At 36.7% G+C, this 22,596-nt stretch overlaps 1 protein-coding gene across 1 annotated transcript in view; it reads left to right on the forward strand.

Moving 5' to 3' along the window:
- LOC138702660 (uncharacterized) overlaps window positions 1-22,596 on the forward strand; it is a 552,147-nt gene that overhangs the window by 67,671 nt on the left and 461,880 nt on the right. Inside the window, exons 2-3 of the mRNA XM_069829987.1 lie at window positions 10,429-10,482; window positions 18,701-18,830. Of these exons, the coding sequence (XP_069686088.1) occupies window positions 10,429-10,482; window positions 18,701-18,830 (184 nt within the window). The remainder of the gene's footprint in view (window positions 1-10,428; window positions 10,483-18,700; window positions 18,831-22,596) is intronic.

The raw sequence follows: 22,596 nt of genomic DNA on the forward strand, positions 1-22,596 counted from the left end.
CAGTACTTTATTAACTGTTTTTCCGACCTGGTTGGCAAGTTGGTATAGTGCTGGCTTTCTATGCCCAAGGTTGCGGGTTCGATCCCGGGCCAGGTCGATGGCATTTAAGTGTGCTTAAATGCGACAGGCTCATGTCAGTAGATTTACTGGTATGTAAAAGAACTCCTGCGGAACAAAATTCCGGCGACGCTGATATAACCTCTGCAGTTGCGAGTATCGTTAAATAAAACATAACTTTTTTAACTTAACTGTTTTTCTACTGTTTGTGCAGTGATTATCAATAGCGTACTGTTAAAATGAACACCATGAAGTTGGCAGTATTTTACTAACTGACATATTCAAATAAGTGAGCCGTTGGAATATGGGGCCTTAGCAATCTTGACATTTTATTAGTGATTTTCACACCGTCTGTGGCGTATAGTGAGGTTAATTTAAAATGAATGTCAAGTTTAGTGAAAAGGGTAAAGAGTTAATAATTCACAATGGTTCTAAGTTTCAATTTTCGAAACTCTGTACCGTAGGGTTAAGATATCGATGTAGAAACAAAAATGCAGTTCATTTATTGTGTGTGATCATTGATCAATTAAAAAGTGTTATTTTAAATAGCAAAATTGATCATATGCTAGGCCTATCTGATTTTAATGTAGCTATCACTGTAATATTTTTAAGTAATTTATTTATTGTATGACAATCCTTTCGTGTGTACTGTGCATATCGGGGCGCAATTATGCCATATCCATTCTGCTACCTGATTTCTTCGGGGCGCAACTATGCCATGTCCATTCTGCTACCTGATTTCTTCGGGGCGCAACTATGCCATGTCCCATCTGCTACCTGATTTCTTCGGGGCGCAACTATGCCATGTCCATTCTGCTACCTGATTTCTTCGGGGCGCAACTATGCCATGCCTAGGCCTCCCAATTGGCCGCGGGGCGCAACTATGCCATACCGTTTTCAACTGCTATAGTAAGTTATATAGCGTCTGTAAAGATGACAATGCCAGCGAAATGAGTCCAGGGTCTAACGATGCAAGTTACCCAGCATTTGTTCTTGTCGGGTTGAGGGAAAACGCCGGAAAACATCTCAACCCAGGTAACTTGCCCCAATCAGGATTTGAACCCGGGTCCGCTCCTTTCACGGTCAGGCGGTGGCTCTTATTATTATTATTAAAATACTATACTTTTATGTACCCATAATAATTAGTAATTACAGCTTATTTTGTCCCGCGCCGTGGCGTCGTGGTCTAAGGCATCCCGCCTAGGACTCGCGTTACGGAATGCGCGCTGGTTCGAGTCCTCATGGGGAAGAAATTTTCTCATGAAATTTCGGCCAGTGTATGGGACCGGTGCCCACCCAGCATCGTGATGTACTTGGGGAGCTACGATAGGTAGCGAAATCCGGTTGCGAATACCAGCTATAACGGCTGGGGGGATCATCGTGCTAACACACGGTACCTCCATTCTGGTTGGATGATCGTCCACCTCTGCTTCGGCATGTGGGCGTGAGGCCAGCAGCCGGCTGGTCGGTCTAGGCCCTTCACGGGCTGTAGCGCCACGGATTATTATTATTATTATTATTATTATTATTATTATTATTATTATTATTATTATTATTATTATTACAGCTTATTTTATCGTTTTCATAATATTGTATTGCGATACAAGACTAGTAGTAAGTGCATTTGATATTCGTTTGATTTTTTATATTTATTTATATTAAATTACATAGAAGATATAGGCCTAAAGAATGAGGGACAAACGTATGAGCAAAGTTCATGTTTTGGTGTATTTCTGTCTGCATACAAGAAATGTCTACATAAGAAATAAAAAAAAAAATAAAAAATAAAAAAAAAACAAACAAACAAATCTTTATACATAGAATCGGTTGAAATATAATACATAAGCAGTTAGAATTTTTATTCTGAAGTTACATAATCTCGGTACTAGGCTAACACTATCTTTTAAACCTGCCGTTGTGAAAAATGTTTGCTCTCTTAATGGTAAAACAATGTTCCGCCTAGTAGCCAATATATATATATATATATATATATATATATATATATATATATATATATATATATAATTCTAACTTTCAGATTTTTTGACAGTAGTCTAGATGACAAAAGCTTCCCAACCGAATAATAACAGATATTTCCCATATTTATTCTGCGTTTAATTTCCTCCCTAGTGTCATTTATATTTGTTACTGTTGATCAGAGATATTTGAATTTTTCCACTTCTTCAAAGGATAAATTTCCAATTTTTATATTTCCATTTCGTACAATGTTCTGGTCATGAGACATAACCATTACTTTGTAGCGTATTACAGTATGGTGGAATAAAATATAATTAAAATACATTAAGTGCATTTCTTTGCATTGAAATCTTTGACAGTCAGAAGAAATATAATTTTTCCGCTAGCCTTGTGGATTAATCTAAAATATGCGGCGTTGTCTACTGGTCATTATGAATGCCTGCAGCTTAATAACTCGTGATGCGTCGTTCACAAACAAAACAGTAAAATTCTCTCACACACAAAAATCTTCTTAAAAGATATTTTGAGCGAGAATCCGCCATTTTATCTGGTACGTTATGGAACCCTGGAACGACGGACTTGAGGACGGTTGTATATTACTCAAATGGAAATTTCAGAGAATATCCACAGCAGTCGTGCCAACCGACTTAACAGTTATCGCCACATTTTTAGCCCAGAAGCAGTCTTGAGCAGTCTTAATGTGGTATTTTGCCTGCTTCATTACAGAGGAGCCTCAGTGCTTATGTGAGCCTTATATAAGCGACGACAGAATAGGGAAGAAAAAAGGAGAGGAGAGGAAAGAAGACAGTGGATGAGGAGCGGAGGAAGCCATCGCAAGCTCGAAATTAAAGTTGTAAAACTTTCCTGGTGGCACAATTAAGAGATTATTACTAAAGAGTTCGGCTGCTTGTCCCCTCTCCCCGCCGCATTCCCGGCTCCTTCTTCCTACGCCAGTTATACTTTAATAAAGTCTTACTTTAATAGATCCAATATTCTCGTTTTCCTCTCTCACCTCCGGCAAGCCCCACCCTCCCCGTCTCTCTCCCTCCCTGCTGTATAAAGAATTAATTATTACGATGTTATATTTGTGTAACTACAGCTTCTCTACTGCCACAATGTCTTTAGGGAACTGTTTTCTGCTGCTGAGGCAAAAGGAAAATCCCTCCGTAGCTTTTATTTAGCAGAAAATAAACTCGCGGAGTTTCGTTTTAAATTAGTAGACACTGTGTTAGGGGATTATGGCCCAATTAAGTAGAAACGTAACGTCTGCAGCAACGGAATTTCTTCAAGAGAGCGTTCCTCGAGTTCATTTGGAGACAAAGAGAGACAGAGGGACTGTGATGAAGCAAAAGACAATCTATCAAAAAGAGACATTACTTCTCTTCGATAAACCCTATTTGTTAGCTAATGAAAAATCAGTTAAGGCCTGTAAATCTAAAAGAAAAAATGACCCAAGAAACTTACACAACATCTAACTTTTTAAAGTAAAAATACCTTAGCAGACAGGACTATGCGATTAAAATAGGATGGTGTATATCTTAAAAAGCGACAGTAGATTCATAGGATCCCTGTAATTGCATGAAACGTTTATCTCCTCGATTGGATTTTATTGGGTTATTTTACGACGCTTTATCAACATCTCTGGTTATTTAGTGTCTGAATGAGATGAAGGTGATAATGCCGGTGAAATGAGTCCGGGGTCCAGCACCGAATGTTACCCAGCATTTGCTCGTATTGGGTTGAGGGAAAACCCCGAAAAAAACCTCAACCAGGTAACTTGCCCCGACCGGGAATCGAACCCGGGACACCTGGTTTCGCGGCCAGACGCGCTAACCATTACTCCACAGGTGTGGGCTTCTCGATTGGATGTCATTGTGATATTTATGGGAAAATTTTTAAGGAATTGTGTCTTATTTATAACATTTGCTAATGTGACAGAGTGAAACAAATTCAATGTAATTTATGTGTTGTATCATAAATGATTATTTTTACATTATTTCTTTAGTGAAGTCCACACCTGTGGAGTAACGGTCAGCGCGTCTGGCTGTGAAACCAGGTGGCCCGGGTTCGAATCCCGGACGGGGCACGTTACCTGGTTGAGGTTTTTTCCGGGGTTTTCCCTCAACCCAATACGAGCAAATTCTGGGTAACTTTCGGTGCTGGACCCCGGACTCATTTCACGGCATTACCACCTTCATATCATTCAGACGCTAAATAACCTAGATGTTGATACAGCGTCGCAAAATAACCCAATAAAATAATAAAAAAAATCTTTAGTGAATATTAGAGATGAACAGCGATCGAGAAAGCAAGACTAATAGCGCCCGCAAAGCCGAAAACCCGCACGACAATGTTGTATACGTCACGGCATTGACGTAAAGACTGCTTGTGAGTGTTTCGAGACGCCGAGATTGATCACTCCCGAAGTCCCGAACGTCAAGCAGCCTTGAATCGCCAGTTGTTTATACCTGGCTGAACTTTTGTCTACTTTGGCAACTGTTATATATGTAGGCCTATAGTATAGTTCAGTAGATTTATTGGCATGTAAAAAAACTGCGAGACAAAATTCCGGCACACCGGCGACGCTGATATAACCTCTGCAGTTGCGAGGGTCGTTAAATAAACCATAATTTAAAATTTAATTTTACTTGGACATAAACGTTTCATGTTAAAATATCGAGTCGCGTTGCTTCTGTTGGTAGAGCGACAAGCTGTGGACTGTAAGAAGTCCGGGTTCAACCTTTGGAGAGATCGAATTCCTCAATTTTAGTCGTAAATGTCAGAACATTTCTGGGTCCAGTCAACATTACGTGAAATTGAGGAGGCTACCTGATATAAGATGACCGACGTAGCTGAGACGGTAATGAGTTGGACTTGAAATCTGATATAATAAAGTGTGGTTTGTAATGCGGCTTGGGCTAATTACCTATTTCGGTTTTTTTTTCGAAAATTTTCTTTAACTTTAAGACGAAAAATCTATAATCCCTTGCGCTGGCCTTCTGTGCTCGAGAATGCGGGTTCGATCCCGGCCCAGGTCGATGAAATTTAAGTGTGCTTAAATGCGACAGGCTCATGTCAGTAGATTTACTGGCATGTAAAACCTGCAGGACAAAATTCCGGCACACCGGCGACGCTGATATAACCACTGCATTTGCGAGGGTCGTTAAATAAACCAAATTTAATATATCAAATACCATTTCTCTATCATCAAATTTATTGACAAGTACAATAAGCATGATCGAAGGCAGAGAGGTTAACCAGGCGAGCACAGACAGAGGTGAATGAATTCACTTAACATGCACTCAAATAAGAGGACGAACTTTCATTTTCTGCATTACACAGAACAGGCTTCCTTTATAATCTCAGAATTAATACAAATTTGACCTGATTTATAAATTGTGAAGTTTAAATAGGTACTCAGAATGTTATTAAGGGAAGATTAAAGACTGAAACGACCAAAAATGATATTTTTCAATTTTAATTCCATTAAATTTTCCGTTTTTTCTGAATAAAAATTGATCGTATAAGACTTTTGAATGGCATGTTCTGAGGATGTTAGATTACAATACGTAAATAATAAAATTTACTTAAAAACCGAGTTATTTATGAGACGAAATAATACTTATATTCCGCGGCTTATACCTTGGATTTAATTTTCTGGAAAATCGCAGAATGTGTTATGGTATAAAAAAGATTGTTTCACAGAATTTTCTCGTAGTTATCTGATCTATAGCCCTTGTGAATTACAGTGTTTCCTTCCATCTTATACAGGATGATTCACAAGTAGTCCACACCTGTGGAGTAACGGTCAGCGCGTCTGGCTGCGAAACCAGGTGGCCCGGGTTCGAATCCCGGTTGGGGCAAGTTATCTGGTTGAGGTTTTTTTCCGGGGTTTTCCTTCAACCCAATACGAGCAAATGCTGGGTAACTTTCGGTGCTGGGCCCCGGACTCATTTCACCGGCATTATCACCTTCATATCATTCAGACGCTAAATAACCTAGATGTTGATACAGCGTCGTAAAATAACCCAATAAAAAAATAAATTCACAAGGAGTTATCGTCACTTACGGAGCTATTTCTGAAGACATTCTGAGCAAAAACTGTCATATAAACATGTGTGCTATTCTCAATATTTTAATAGAGTTACAGTAATTTGAAGTTGTAAAAAATACACTTTTCTTTAATTTTAAGGATAAAAGAATGTTACAAATAGAGAATGAACTACTGGGTGTTCAGTTCAAAATGTATCTTGGCTCGCTGCATGCCGTCATGTGGCTAGCTGATGAGCCTAGAGAATTCAATCTTCCTACACTTCCGCAGCTCAGGTGTATAATCTAAGAGGCAGAGAAGTTGGCTAGCAAGTACGGCGTTCATTCTGAAGAGTACGTGCCGATACGTACGGTAACGCCGGTAGTGGCAGTAATGTGAACTGTTTGGAAATACGTACTGTCGAGATATGGGGAGAGGGTTAAGACGATTACTTAAGTATTTGTTGACATTAACTTCGACGGTCAACATGGACACGGAGCATTTGATTTGTGTTGTGGAATGTTACCATACGCAACCGATGATAACAAATACCCTGCGTACGACTTGCCGGCGCAAAACACAGTTCGAAAGAGGTTATGGTAGCACACAGACCGTACAGACCGCCATCTGTTGCTACGACGTTCAAGTTATACCGTACACATTCTCAAGTTCAGATTGAAGAACGCCTTAAATAATAGGCAACTTCTCTAACATATAAACTGAAACTCGCTTCAAATCGGTGACCCAACAACAGTGACGTCATGACACACTTTGAAATGAACACCCAGTATTTACAAGTTTCATTTCTTTAATTGGCTAGTATTCTCAAGCTAAAAATGTGTTGTTAATTCCTTAGTCGCTTCGTACAGGTTTTTTTTTTTTTAATTTTTAACTAAAAATTACATTATTCTTACACATTTATCACAACAATTGTTACAGATCACATGACTTCTAGCAACTTGATTCTTTACAGTTCAATTTTGCATCCTAATTACAGTCTTAAAGAGTTTACAAGAATGACGTGATTTGTAACACTTGTTCTGATAAATGCGTAGTTAACAAATGAAAAAAAAATTCTATAGAAGCAACTATGCAATTAACAACACATTTTTAGCTTCAGAATATTAGCCAATTAAAGATATCGTCATTTCCTATACTTAGGGTCCTGGAACACAACTATGATCCACGATACAACCATTCAAAGAACATTGTAGAAGTAACACAGACCGTTCGTAGATAGCTGCAGTGACTTGACTTCAAACTACATTCATTCATTCATAGGGTACAGCCCAAGGACAGGTCTTTCACTGCAAACCCAGCATTCTCCAGTCTTTCCTATTTCTGCTTTGCTCTTTGTCTCCGCATATGATCCATATATCATCTAATATCTTCTTCTGCCACGAACTCTTCTCCCGTTCACCATCTCTTCCAGTGCATCCTTCAGTAGGCAGTTTTTATTATCAACCAGTGACCCAGCCAATTCCTTTTACTCTTCCCGATTAGTTTCAGCGTCATTCTTTCTTCATCCACTCTTTCCAACACAGCTTCGTTTCTTACTCTGTCTGTCCACTTCACACGCTCCATCCTTCTCCATATCCACTTCAAACTACAGTACAGCAAAACATATCGAAGTAGGCCTACTACATTATGGAGTATAAAATTTGAATTGTTGTATCGTGGACCATAGTTGTGTTCCAGGACCATAATTATGGGAAATGGCGGTACTTCTGAATGTTTCATTCTCTAATTGTAATATTCTTTTACCCTTAAGGGGAGGCAGAGGTGAATATTTCAAAATCCACAAAATTTATCCGATTTGTTTGAAATTGATCATGGATACTAAGTATGTTATTAGTAATGGACATACCAAGTTTAAACTTTCTAAGTACAATAGTTCTGTAAATATTAATAATTTTATAAAACTTTACTATATATCGTTTGATATAAAATGCTCCATGCACCATATTGTAAGAAATTTTCAATATTTCTTTTTATTTATATGTTCAGAGAAGGTATATAAATAATGATAAGTATTAGTTTATTATAGGAATAATATAGTAATACAGTTATCTTGGTTTTAATTTCATACTTTAAAGGGCACAAAACCAAAAACTAATATCGGAATATGAAAATATAGTGTATAAAGAAAATAAAAATGGAAAAAACCAAATTTTCTTCAGTTTTGTTCAAAATTTCACCTCTGCCTCCCCTTAAAACTAAATGAAAAAGGAATTTTCTAACAAATTGGAATTAGTGTAACTCTGAAAATATTGAGAATATGATCCATGTTTATATGAATTTTTTTCTCAAAATGCTTTCGGGAATATGATCCGTAAGTGGCGGTAACTCCTCGTGAATCACCCTGTATATGTCCAGCAATTTATATTTTTGAAGTTACAATATGTGCAAAAGAATTAAAACTTCAAGTGACCACAATGATTGTAGTTCTACCCCACCTTCCCAGTTTCTTTACGTGCTGTAGCCTCCATCCCTACCACAAAGGTCTCCGTGCATGGATAGTTATCACCCGTTTATAGTGTAATAATCTCTTAGGCTGTACAATGAACGCTCCTGAGTGTTATGAGAATACTGTCTTGAATACAGTTTTTGGTTGCTGCTAGTGTTAAGGTAATGAATTTTAACTCTTTAAGATCTAAGCGTAGAATTCCCCAACATTCGTGCTGCGTTAGCAGAAACCGCACGCTGCAATTTAGGCCAAGTGTTACATGATATTAGTCCGCGAAGGTTTTCCAAGCTTCCTATAACAACACGTTAAACCTCTGAAATAATTGCTGGAGCAAAAATTTTATTAACACGCCTTAGGATGCGTGTTGAGAATTTGTGAACCGCTGTGTAAACAACTGGCGTTTTCTTCTGTTCCAAGCCCCAGAGGGTCTCCTCCTCCACCCCATTGCTGCAGCCATTCTGCAAGGGATTCCAGGCGTGTTTCGTGAAATGAGCTAACTTGCGACTTAATTACTTGTTAAATTAAGAATTTCATTTGCTCTCCGCCCGGTTTCTAACAAATCAACGCCGTCATCATGGGGGAGAAAACATACTCTTCCTCCACTGCTGTACGTGTACACATACGCTATATGCGACATCTAGTGGCAAAGCTCAGGAACTATTACTTTTGGTGCAAAATAAGAACAAACAAATTGCAAGATAATTATAAAATATGCAAGAAGGAAACAGAGGGAAATGGAGGTAAGAAAGTGTCAGCAAATGAGTGAAACAAAATTAAGTCCCCTTCTTTTCTTGTTAATTAAAAGGGAGTGAATGTACTTCAATTTCTTTATTAGCGATTTTTTTTAATACTCGCTTTAACATCTTTGGTCATATCGCGAGTTAATCTTTGGTTGAAATCCGAGGGCTTGTGTACTATTGTTGAGACTGATTCTATTGTTGTGAACTAGATGGCGACTGTATATATGTTACTGATTTGTTATGAATATGATTTCGGTGATGAATGAGGCCGGTGATATTCAGGGATGTTGTGGCCCGAATTTCCTGGCATTTGCCTTACGGTTGAGGAAAAACCCTGAAAAACCTCAACCAGGAAATTCAACCCGACGGGGAATCGAACCCGGGCCCTCTGCGTAAGAGACCAGCATGCTGACCCCTACACCACAGAGGTGGTCAAGCAAGTTTTATGGTCTGCTACATCTTTTCTCTGATGTAAAAGTAGTTGATATTTAGAATGTGCATTTTAAATAACACATTTATTTTTCTGATACAGAAAAAGCGATGAATTTTATTATTGCCTAATTCATTCCGCCATTACCCGCTCCCAACCGAAGAAGTGTTGCCAATAACTGCATGGAAAGGTAGATAAAATTCGGTATAATAATAGCAATTAATTACTTATAAGTAGTAAGTCGTATTTGAGATGAAAATTTATTCGACAAAAGTAACATCCATTGCAATGGTTTCCAAATAAATTATAGGCCTATTTAAATACAGAAACAGCATTTAATGAAATCGTCGGAACACACTGTAGGTCAGAACGTAAATCTTACAGGTTACAAAGATAACAGCAAACTGATTTTGATAAGTTACTTGTATATAAGAATAATTACTTATGAATTTACAGTAAAATACTATGAACTATTAATTAAACAATGAGGTACAAACTGTGTAGCACAATTAAACTAATACACATATAGTGTTAATATATTTCAAATAATGCTAGATATTTGGAGAAAATTATAATGAGAATAATTGTGAATATACAAAGTTATCAGGATGAACGTCTAAAGAATTGTAATGCAGTCAGTGACCGTTAACGTCAGTATAATTATTAGATTGAATTGCTAAGGAGGTTATCCTTTAAGCTATTTTTAAAGATGTTTATTGTCTTGCAGCTCCTAATACTTGTGACAAGGAATTCCATTGTCGCGAGGTGGAGACTGTAAAAGGTGAGGAGAAACAAGATGTTCTTCAAAGGGGCATACTTATCGTGATTACTGGTAGGCCCATTTAAATCGTAGTTAGAGTACCTATAGATAACGAAACGAAAGGTAATTTGGTGATGAGGTGTGCAGAATTCGGAAGGTTCCTTTTACGTTCCTTGAGTGAGAGCCTCGAAAGACTTCAGGAGGACGGTGATATGTAATCACATCGCCAGATATTGAATATGTATCTGTCGCACATATTCTGAACACGCTGTAGCTTCTCTGACAGTTCAGAACTTAGGTCACTTAACAGAACGCACAATAATCGACGTGCGGCATTACTAGGGTTTGCACTAGGATAAGTTTCAGTTGCTGGGGCAAGAAGTTTCTTAAGAAACTCAAACACTGAATGGGGGAACAGATTTTTATTGTTTCTTTAACTTGAAAATTCCAATTTAGTGAACTGTCCGAAGACAGGTCTGGACCGTACAAATGACACGAACAAAGCATCACTCATGAGACAACTAGGCCAGGATAAAATGGGGTATGGTGGTCAGTTTTTTTCTCCCTTCTTTGCATACATCCCTCACTAGTTACATAGGCCTATTACACTAATCAGACTTCAGATGTATACAAACAACTGAGCCGTGAGAGCAGAAGTGGTGTAAGTCAAAAATGGGTAATGAGGGTTAAAGTAAACATTCTGTAAGATACAGCGCAAAGTAGCATTTAATATTCAATTTATTTAAACTATTAGTAGTCAGTGGATAGAACGAAGGACATATTAATTGCTACTCTGCGCTGTATTTTACAGAATTTTTACTTTAAACCTCATTACCTTATTTTGACTTACACCACTTTTGCTCTGAAATGCTCAATTGTTCGTCCTCTGACACATACCGGCAAGTGAGATGTACTGCCTGATAATAGATGTACATATCAGCCAGAATCTCAGTCAGACGCACAATTTAGATTATTATCGAAAAATAAATAAAGATTTTTTCATAAGAGATGAATAGGAGACTGGTGTGTTGTGTTGTTAAGTGTAACGACTGGCAGACTGCTGTTATTAAGAGAGTTAACTAAACATTTATGTCCAATAATTATATCTTAAGTCTGAATTTGGCCGCCCAAGTGGAAACAGTGGCTAAATCACAATCCATCTTATCAATCCATTCATTAAGTTTATTGGGTCTGAAATGTATGTAAAGTTGTAGGTGGGTCAGCATAGAGATTATATCGACAATACTATAAGTTCTTTGATTCCGATACGTCATTGATATAGATAGAGAAGATTAGTGGTCCTAATACAGAGCCCTGCGGCACCCCCGCCTTTGTGCATCGTCATGATGAGAACTGATTATTAAGTAAAACACACTGTTGATGGTCACATGGATAGGAGTCCATGCAACTCAAGGTATTGTCTGAAAGGTGCGAAATCTTCATCTTTGCAAGAAGTAGGTCGATATCAACAGAACTAAAAGTATTGCTGAAATCGAGAAGAGTTAGTCGATTGATAATCACATTAATATACCATAAAAGACCATTTTCGTCCACACAAAGTACCACTTGACTTCCATTATGTAACAAGGCTTCTAACGTTGAAAGCCCTTCAGTTGACGGTGCGTCATTCAGTGAATTACATTTTTCTTTAATTTTTCATTGTGTAGTATTTTGAAAAAAATACCGGCATGAAAAATTGTCTTTTAGTAGGCCTTGGATGACTCAAATTATGTGTTTAAAATAAAGTAATTTCGAATCCAGCCAGCTGTGATAAAATATAAAACGGGAAACAAATTAATGTGCTACAATAATGAAATGCGGTGATTAATAAAGTTGTCCACTTGTTCTACTGCCTCATTTCGAATTCGCACATTTACCTTCTTTATTTTTCTTTCGATAACCATGGACCATGGTCTTCGTCTTGTTTGCATTTATCTTCATCCCATACTACTCACAGTTGTCATATAGCTTCAATAGCATATCCCTCAGTATCACTCCTCTTTTGCTAACAACGCCATATCATCAGCAAATCTTATGCACTTATCCTTCTTCCTCCTATTATCATCCCTCCCATGTTTTGAAAACAGTTTTTAGTACATCTTCCAAGTAGACGTGAACAGAGTACGTGAAAAAGTGTATCTTTGTCGTATCTTTCTACCTATTTCACTTTCTTCAGACATTTCTTCTGCTATCCTCATCTTGTGTCGTTGTTTCATATAAAATTATTCCACAGCAATTGTGTTTATTACTATAAATTAAAAATTCATTATCAACAAGAGGAACTTACAGACATTGCTGAAGTTCTCTTGGTAATTAACAACTCATACTTTCTGGAATCTTTCAAAATTAATTCTAAATGTCACGGTAGACTCTTGTTTTGTCTTACATTTCGACAGGCTGTTTTTTAATCTATTATACTGTACAGAATAAATTCCACGCTTGATAAGTTATTATTTTGTTCTTTCTTAGATTCATTATTTGTAAACTGTAAAGACAGGTTACTGTCCAAAACTACAGAATCTGCCAAAATAATGGGAAGCATTAAGTTTATTAAAAGTGTTTGATTTTGTTCTTTCACTTTGCAAAATAAATAAAATGGATTAAATACAATGGATCATACCGAATTTAAAATAATTTTAAAATGCTTAAGAGGATACGGAATTGTGCATCTTGATAATGTTAAATGATGTCTTAGGTAAGGAAATTTTTCTCGAAAACTGTTGAAGGTATACAAACAGCTGATTTTTTTACAGCTTATGAACACATAGGCTAACTTGACTTTATGCTGAAACAATAGTTTTTCTTTAATTCAGTTTCTTACTGAGAATTTGATAAATAGGCCAACTTTTTCTCTATTCGTATATTTTTTCACTATTTTCAGTAGGCCTACATTATCGCCTGCAACATCTCCAAAATTTAACAACCTCAAAAACATTATTTCAGTAGATAAACACAATATAATATTTGTTACTCAGTCAAATGACAAATCAATGTAAAATAATGACTTATATTATATGGTCATTAAGTTTTATAAGTGATTTATTTATATATTTCAGACATAATTCATCACTCATTGGACTCTACTGAACAAGAGTTCCACAGAATATTATGAAGTTTAATTACAACACTACATGGTTTTTAACATTATTTTAATTTCTGACTTGTAATATTACATTTTAATTATGGAGATGTTTTGTACACCATTAATCTTAAACAGTTTATCTACCACCAATGTAATAGCTACATAGTTTGATATTGAGATATTGTATAATTGTGCCTGAAGATGCCTGAATGGGCGAAAACGTTTGCAATTTGTAGCTCATGTATATAAAACTTAATGACCATATAATATAAGTAATTATTTTACATTGATTTGTCATTTGACTGAGTAACAAATATTATATTGTGTTTATCTACATTAATTGACAATCTGAATATTTCCAACATGCTTTCTAAGTTAAAAATTATTTCAGTACATGTAAGTACAACATTCAAATGAACAATTCCTGTAAATTTCAGCTTTCTAGATTAAATAGAAGCTGAAAAAATGTTCCTTTTATGTGAAGAAACTATACATACGGAAAATGAGGTAAAAATAAGATATATATGTATTATATATAGGGTATATGTTATTGTATAGTTTACTGTCCAAAGATAGGTCTGAACCTCACAAGTGATACCAAGAAGGCACCACTTATGAGGCAACTAGGCCAGGAGATAATGTGTAGAGTGATCTGTTCCTTTCCCCCTCCGTTGCATACATATTACACTAGTCAGACTTCATATATATATATATATATATATATATATATATATATATATATATATATATATATACAGCCTACTGCATCCCCTCCACGGAAACAACGAAACATTACTATGGATATAATTTTAGTATAATCTTATGTTATATACATTTCAAAGAGTAAAAATGAAAAAAATTAATTGAAAAAAAAAAACATTATTTTCCGTCCCAAAATCCTCAAACTTTTGGAAACTGAGGCTTAAAATTAAAACTTTATACCTTTGCGCAGAAAATACAAAAATTAGAATGTATACAACTCAGGTGTAATGTACCATTTTAAGAGTGAAACCAAATAATAAATTGGAAAAAATAAGACGTAAATAAAAAATTTTCGCCCAAAATCAAATTCTATTCCCCATTACTGAGGAAGCGTCCAACTCTTGTGTTCACGATGTAACTATAGTACGAAATATGACTTTGATATCTGGTCACCTAGTGTACGGTAATGACGCGGTGAAGGTAGCCATCAGCCAGGAGTGGACTTGTGTCGCTGTGGCAGTGTCCGCCCCGCAAAGTTGTGTCGGGCCGGACCGCACACAACAGCAGCTATCTGCACGACTCATTAGTTGCTCCCCGGGCTGCGAACTGTAACAACAGGCCCTGTTAAACCAATACAGAGTGACACAAAGAGGCGGCACGGTCCCGCTGCACTGCCTAATCAAACCCGTCCGCCCGTCTTCTTTATCACATCGCGTTGCTATAGTCCCGACGCTGTTATTTCCGGCGTGACTCCGCCTCTTTGCTTACGTCTTAGAAAGTGAAGACTCTATAAAGTCTAGGTAGGTACTATCATTCGCCATTTTTGTTCTTACGTTGCCGAGCTACCATACGAGGAATCTATTTGCAACACCGTTAAACATTATCACGTCGTAACTCCTATGATAATAAATCAAATGCAATGTAATTCAGCAAATAATTGAGCGGCAAATAACGTCTTCGTGTGCTTTCTGCGAACGCCAACTAAAGAGCTAAAATGGCGGGCGATTATATTAAGTATTTATCGAGCCTTAAGAAATGAATCAGCGAATCACAAGACGCACACTTTTAAATGTAGCCGACCTGCAACGCGATTGGCTGCCGGAAATTAGAGAGACGGGACTATAGGATACCGCTGTAACCAGCAAAGGTGAGGGGAGCGGGGGTGAGGTAGCTATTCTTTCGAAGGGACGAATGACATGTGAATGAGATTCCATTACTGATCACTAGACTTCGTGGAATTGCCACTAGAATCGTATGGTTTACTACGCACGCGGTATAGACTGTATGAGAAGGAGGCGTGCAACGGATGGAGTATGCCTCTAATGTAAACACTGACCAGTACACTGCGGTTACAATAAAGCCTGTATCCTGCATTCAAGAAATGTAATAAATGATCATTGAAGTAGGAAATGTCTAAACATGTAAATACACAATTATTTTATAGTGAGATATATTAAATCTTAAAATTTAATGTAAGATACTCACATCATCCTTGAATATGTGCATTGCAGTGAAGAGTTACGTACATTTTGAGCGACTGCAAAGTAACCTCCTCCGATGGTCACTTAAACCGTTTTTATTTTGGGAAAATGTATGTTCAACATCACACGATGTAATACATACATATTTGAAGAACGAAAAGTCACTACTTTTTAGTACACCAACTTCAGATGTCTTGTCGTGACCTGATGGTACATCATTTATAATAAGAAGTTGTGAATAGGCAGAATTTTTAGCAATAATGTTTCTCAACTTACATTTCACTTTTTTCTGAAATTAGTGAATTGTTATTTTGGATAACGGTTTGTGATACTTTATCCACTATATTAAGGGCTTCTGAGAGTTGTAGTTTAGAAGATTCTAACAGGGTGATGCTTTTGGACACGATTTTAAAATTAGAGTCAATGAACACAATATCTTCCAATATTCAGAAGGCAATGATTTTACAGCTGCAACAGCGGAACTGTGTGTGCTATCCAATGCATCAATTACCTCCATTATTTTGCTGTAATGTTCTGCATAATAATTAACAGCATCCAACCATGTTCCCCAACGAGTCAAGACTGGCTGCGGGGGTATTCCAGGAGCAATTGTTTGGAACAGCAACACTTTCATTGTAGTATGTTTGATTGAATTCTTGTCTGCACTGAACAAATGTTAAGCTTTGACTAGTCCAACCACAGTAATGCAAAAACAAGTGCTTACATAGATATACATTAGCTGTAGCTGCTCTATCTATTTGGGCCGGTCACAACTCTTAACATGAACTGCTTATATTACGAGACCGGGCGGTCGCTCACCTCCTCTATACTACCGTACATCGGCAACCTGATTGCATGCTGCGTGTGGCAATTCAACGAAGTCTACTGATCACCCAATCTTAAGGCCTTGGCCACAATAAACCGGGAACGGAAACGATAACGAGAACGGAAAAATTGTTACTTTCATGGGTGCGTCTGAAGGAACGAAGAACAATACATTCACTGTGTCTTCTGTTTAGAATCATGCATACTTCTACTCCGAATTATCTGTTATCGCGCTTTCAATTTCTTACAACTCTTCGAAACCGACATCAAGCACTTCTTTCTATCCTTCATCATAGAACGTCTTTATACTCATCTTCGTATACTGTAGAAATACCTCGCCTCTGGAATTCGTTACCTAATGGCGTCAGGGACTGCCGGACTTTATCACAATTCAAAATTAAATTGGAAAACGTTGTCTTAGTTAATGTTTTTAGGTATTGCTAGAAGGATTGATTTGTGTTTTTTTTAAATCTAGATTAAAATTCCAAGTGTCTTGTTTATGTTAGTTAATTAGTTAGGATACAATTAATTATGATACTTAATCACTCATTTGAAGTTTGTGTGGCTCCAACCTGTGTATATTTTTGTGTGGCTTTCTTTTGTTTATAGTGTTTTTTCTCTCTCTCTTTATTTCTTATGTAGCTTTATTTTATATATAATGTTTTTTTTCTGTTTATTACTATTATTGTATTTGTATTCCTGGTGTTGTGGAAGAGAAGACCTGATGGTCTTAACTACATCAGAATAAATAAATAAATAAATAAATAAATAAATAAATAAATAAATAAATAAATAAATAAATATTTATATGTGAGCATTCACAATTAACGAAACTCTTGCCGGAGCCCGGGCACGGGAACGTAAAAGTTATCCCAGTTTTAATTTTGCCGTCCTCGTTTCCGATCACAGCCTACTACAGATTCTTTCTGTTGTCATCATAAAGTTATTTGATCGTCTTATACTACATATTTTATATCAAGAAGGCCGTGTCATAATTTCTTCTTCAGGCATTGATTGAAAAAAAAAAACATTCGATCTACTGAGATGAGCCTTCTGTTGGTAACTTGATTCACTCTCTCAGAAACAAATGTAATATGACAAATTAATAGTTACTTGTAATTTGAATAAAATAGTCTATTGCGATAACGAAAACAAACGTGGTAAGATAATGAACAGGCTTCCAGAAACGTATTTTAATTCTTATTTGTAATCATAAGGGAAGAATGAACGGGTTACATCAGCTGCTTGCCTATGCGAATGACGTGAATATGTTAGGAGAAAATTGACAAACGATTAGGGAAAACAAGGAAATTTTACTTGAAGCAAGTAAAGCGATAAGTTTGGAAGTAAATCCCGAAAAGACAAAATATATGATTATGTCTCGTGACGAGATTATGGAAACATAGAAATTGGAGATTTATCCTTCAAAGAGGTTGAAAAATTCAAATATCTTGGAGCAACGGTAACAAATATAAATGACACTCGGGAGGAAATTAAACGCGGAATAAATATGGGAAATGCCTGTTATTATTCGGTTGACAAGCTTTTGTCATCTAGTCTGCTGTCAAAAACTCTGAAAGTTACAATTTATAAAACAGTTACATTACCGGTTGTTCTGTATGGTTGTGAAACTTGGACTCTCACTTTGAGAGAGGAACATAGGTTAAGGGTGTTTGAGAATGAGGTGCTTAGGAAAATATTTGGGGCTAAGAGGGATGAAGTTACAGGAGAATGGAGAAAGTTACACAACGCAGAACTGCACGCATTGTGTACTTCACCTGATATAATTAGGAACATTAAATCCAGACGTTTGAGATGGGCAGGACATGTAGCACGTATGGGCGAATCTAGAAAAACATACAGAGTGTTAGTTGGGAGACTGGAAGGAAAAAGAGCTTTGGGGAGGCCGAGACGTAGATGAGAGGGTAACAAACTTGAGGAAGGTAGGATATGATGATAGAGACTGGATTAATCTTGCACAGGATAGGGACCGATGGCGGGCCTATGTGAGGGCGGCAATGAACCTGCGGGTTCCATAAAAGCCATTTGTAAATAATCATAAGGAAAGAGAAAATGGGGTCAAGTGTAGGAACACGGAAAAATGTGTAAATAGTTATAGGCCATAAGGTCTGGGGTATATTTCTGGAAGTTGGTAATGACGACGACGACAACGATGATGATGATGATGATGATGATGATGATGATGATGATGATGATGATGATGATGATAAAGATGGTGGTGGTAGTGTGATTATGAGGACGACGACGGTGAAGTTGAAGTTGGTGATAATAAAACCAAGCGAGATGGATCATGCGTTCTGCAAGGGACTCGCATTCGTGAGATCCGCGGTTCAAATTCTCGGACCGACCAGCCTGACTGTAGTTTTTCCGTGGTTTTCCACAACTATATATATTAGTCAGTTTACAATGCCTTTTGACATTTTCAGACAGCCAAATATTAATTTACAGTCACTGATAAATGTATCGCACTGCAAGATACCACTGCCCTCTATCTCTCCATAGCTCTTCTCCTAATTGTCTTCTTTCCATAGCTTCCAGAATGCCCTTTTTCCATGTTGTCATAGGTCTTCCTCTTTGTCTTCTTCTTGATGGGGTCCAATCATATGCCAACCTTGGTAATCTTTCCGTATTCATTCGCATCATATGCCCATACCATATTAGTTGCTTTGTGAAAATATCCTCGATAAAGCATGGCAAATTTATGTTTATGTTCCAAGTGTGCACTGGGAATGAAACCTAATGTGCATTCTACATTTATGTGAGAGTATTTTTTTATTTCTCTTACTTACTTACTGGCTTTTAAGGAACCCGGAGGTTCATTGCCGCCCTCACATAAGCACGCCATTGGTCCCTATCCTGAGCAAGATTAATCCAGTCTCTACCATCATATCCCACCTCCCTCAAATCCATTTTAATATTATCTTCCCATCTACGTCTCGGCCTCCCTAAAGGTCTTTTTCCCTCCGGCCTCCCAACTAACACTCTATATGCATTTCTGGATTCCTCCATATGTGCTACATGTCCTGCCCATCTCAAACGTCTGGATTTAATGTTCCTAATTATATCAGGTGAAGTATACAATGCGTCCAGTTCTGCGTTGTGTAACTTTCTCCATTCTCCTGTAACTTCATCCCTCTTAACCCCAAATATTTTCCTAAGCACCTTATTCTCAAACACCCTTAACCTATGTTCCTCTCTCAATGTGAGAGTCCAAGTTTCACAACCATAAAGAACAACCGGTAATATAACTGTTTTATAAATTATAGCTTTCAGATTTTTTGACAGACGACTAGATGACAAAAGCTTCTCAACCGAATAATAACAGGCATTTCCCATATTTATTCTGCGTTTAATTTTCTCCCCTGTGTCATTTATATTTGTTACTGTTGCTCCAAGATATTTGAATTTTTCCACCACTTCGAAGGATAAATCTCCAATTTTTATTTATTTATTGTTTTATTTCTCTACTGTTACTAATGTCGCAAAGTTGCAAAATTAATCCCACATTCATTTCAATCCAAGACTTCTGCATTCAATTTAACAATAACAATCTATTAGGTCTACGTCATGTGCTTACAACTTACAGTAACATTAAACAGTATACAATTTTGAAAGAAAATGTTCAAACTGGGCACTATTAATTTCCATGCATGCTGCAGATCGTTTTAACTAGTTTTTCGAAGCATCCGTGTAAAAACACCTCTATTGTCTCGAATTACCCGATTACCAGGGTAACGGAACTCTGATAATCATTATTGTGCGAGATCGTCTGTATTTGCTTGGTTTCCGCACAAAACCAACTCGCGGTAAGTCTAAAATTCCACATTCAGTATTCCCAACCTAACACACATAACAATTTCCCTCTTCTTACCGCTTAAGTGACATATTGATTTTACTGCTTTAGGTTTTTAACATATTATTTTTAGAGAAGTTCAATATAATAATAATTATAAATTGGAAACTTACCACTGCAATTTCACCTAAATTGCACTGTTAATTATTGTTTTTAAATATTTGCAAAAATTAAGTAAACTCTACAACTCCACTAAAGTTACTCCATTCGTGATGCAAGTAATATTAGTGAAGCCGTGGAAAAATCAACAAGATTCCATAGACTGGGGGGGAAAAAAAAGACAGGCGTATATCACGGCCTGCTGGAGTATAGTAAACACAGAAAACATTTTAAAGCAACAATGTTGAAGATAGATATTTTTGTTTTCCAAATTTGCCGTCATTGAACAGAAACCAAGTTGGAGATTTCATTGCCACTAATTAGAAATTCCTCTTTCAGGTATGTAATAAACGATCTTCGCACAAAATAATGTACGATAGACGAGCGGTATGTTTTCTTTCAATTCTCGGAAATTAAAAAAGCTCAACTACGTTTCGCTTTTTCAAACTTTTCCTCGAACATGAAAACTTCAACGTACCGCTCTTGTAACGCATATTACTATTACACAACTGGTATCAAAAACTCGCTTGCAAACTGAAATAAATGTTATTTGGTTTGGAATGGTCGTTCCTGGAAATCTTTCATCCTACAGGAGTTATCTTTTACGTGATTTGCACTTAGTTTCACCATAAATTAGTATCCTGTCTGGATATTCTTTATTCGTAAAATTCGGCATTTTCAGATGATTTGCCCGATCTATAGAAAAAAAAATACGTCTCATGTTGAAGACTTGTGCTCAGGGAATTGAACTCCAGACTCATGAACCATCTCACATCCTACACCCAACCCTAAACTTTACTGCAGTGTCGCCAAACCTCCTTTGACGAACGTAATCACAAAAGTTTATTTAATTTCTTCTCTATTCATTCAATTTGTGCTAAAACCGACCACAGGAACGCAAAAAGGAAGAAGTTCTTCCACATCAATTTCTCTATCTCTGTGAAAACCAGGCCCAAATTCTTAATCATTGTCAAGTAATATGCTAATGAAGTCTAACTATCTTTTCTCAAGAAAACTGAACACTTACAACCCCCAGTCTATAAGACATTTTTATCATATTCACCCCAAGTAATTCGTAATTGAAATTGCGGATTTATATTACTTCCATTCTGTAAAGCTACGTACTCTAAATTTTACAAAATGCACACTTTCATAAACAAATTTGAATCTGAATATATTACTGATCTGGTTAGTCTAATATTAAAAATATGAAAACAAAAAGAAAACTCACCAAATGGAATCCTAGCTGAAACCATCTCTTCCTTCTTGATATTACAGGTCGTCACAGTTATTTGTGGGGTTTTACCTGAAAATAAACAACATATTATTGCCTATGTATAAAATGTATCTATATGTAGCCTATTTTATTATCTATTACCATTTACAATCCATTTTCACTTATACACTTTTTTCTTTCTTTAATTAAATATAATTTCTCATATCATTATCTCGTTTTAAATATCTTATTTACATATCCACACAGAATATTAGCATAGACTATCTCTTCCAAACCTGTGTAGTAACTGTTAGCGCGTTTGGCCACGAAACTAGGTGGCCCGGGTTCGAATCCCGATCTGTGTAAGTTACCTGATTGAGGTTTTTTCCGGCGTTTTCCCTCAACCCAATATGAGCAAATGCTGGGTACCTTTCGGTGCTGGACCCCGGACTTATTTCACCGGCATTATCGCCTTCATCTCATTCAGACGCTAAACAACCTAAGATGTTGATACAGCGTCGTAAAATAACCTACTTAAGAAAAAGCATATCACCTACGCACTTGAGCAGAGAAGTTAATAAACTGCAAATTAATGAAGATTCATACCAAGAAAAATAGGTATGATTTTATGAATAGCCTAAAGAAAGCAATTTAAACTTGTAACTGAAGAAAAGTCAGGACATTTTCAAATCGCTAGAACTTCGTTAATATATTATTATTTATTTACAAACTGCTCCCAATTGAGGGTAGTCCTTACGGACTCAGTATACCCTCAAAAAAAAAAAAAAAAAAATATATATATATATATATATATATATATATATATATATATATATACATACATACTAATGGCTTG

The sequence above is a fragment of the Periplaneta americana genome, chromosome 7, assembly GCF_040183065.1.
Source record: "Periplaneta americana isolate PAMFEO1 chromosome 7, P.americana_PAMFEO1_priV1, whole genome shotgun sequence".
Taxonomy (NCBI): Eukaryota; Metazoa; Arthropoda; class Insecta; order Blattodea; family Blattidae; genus Periplaneta; species Periplaneta americana.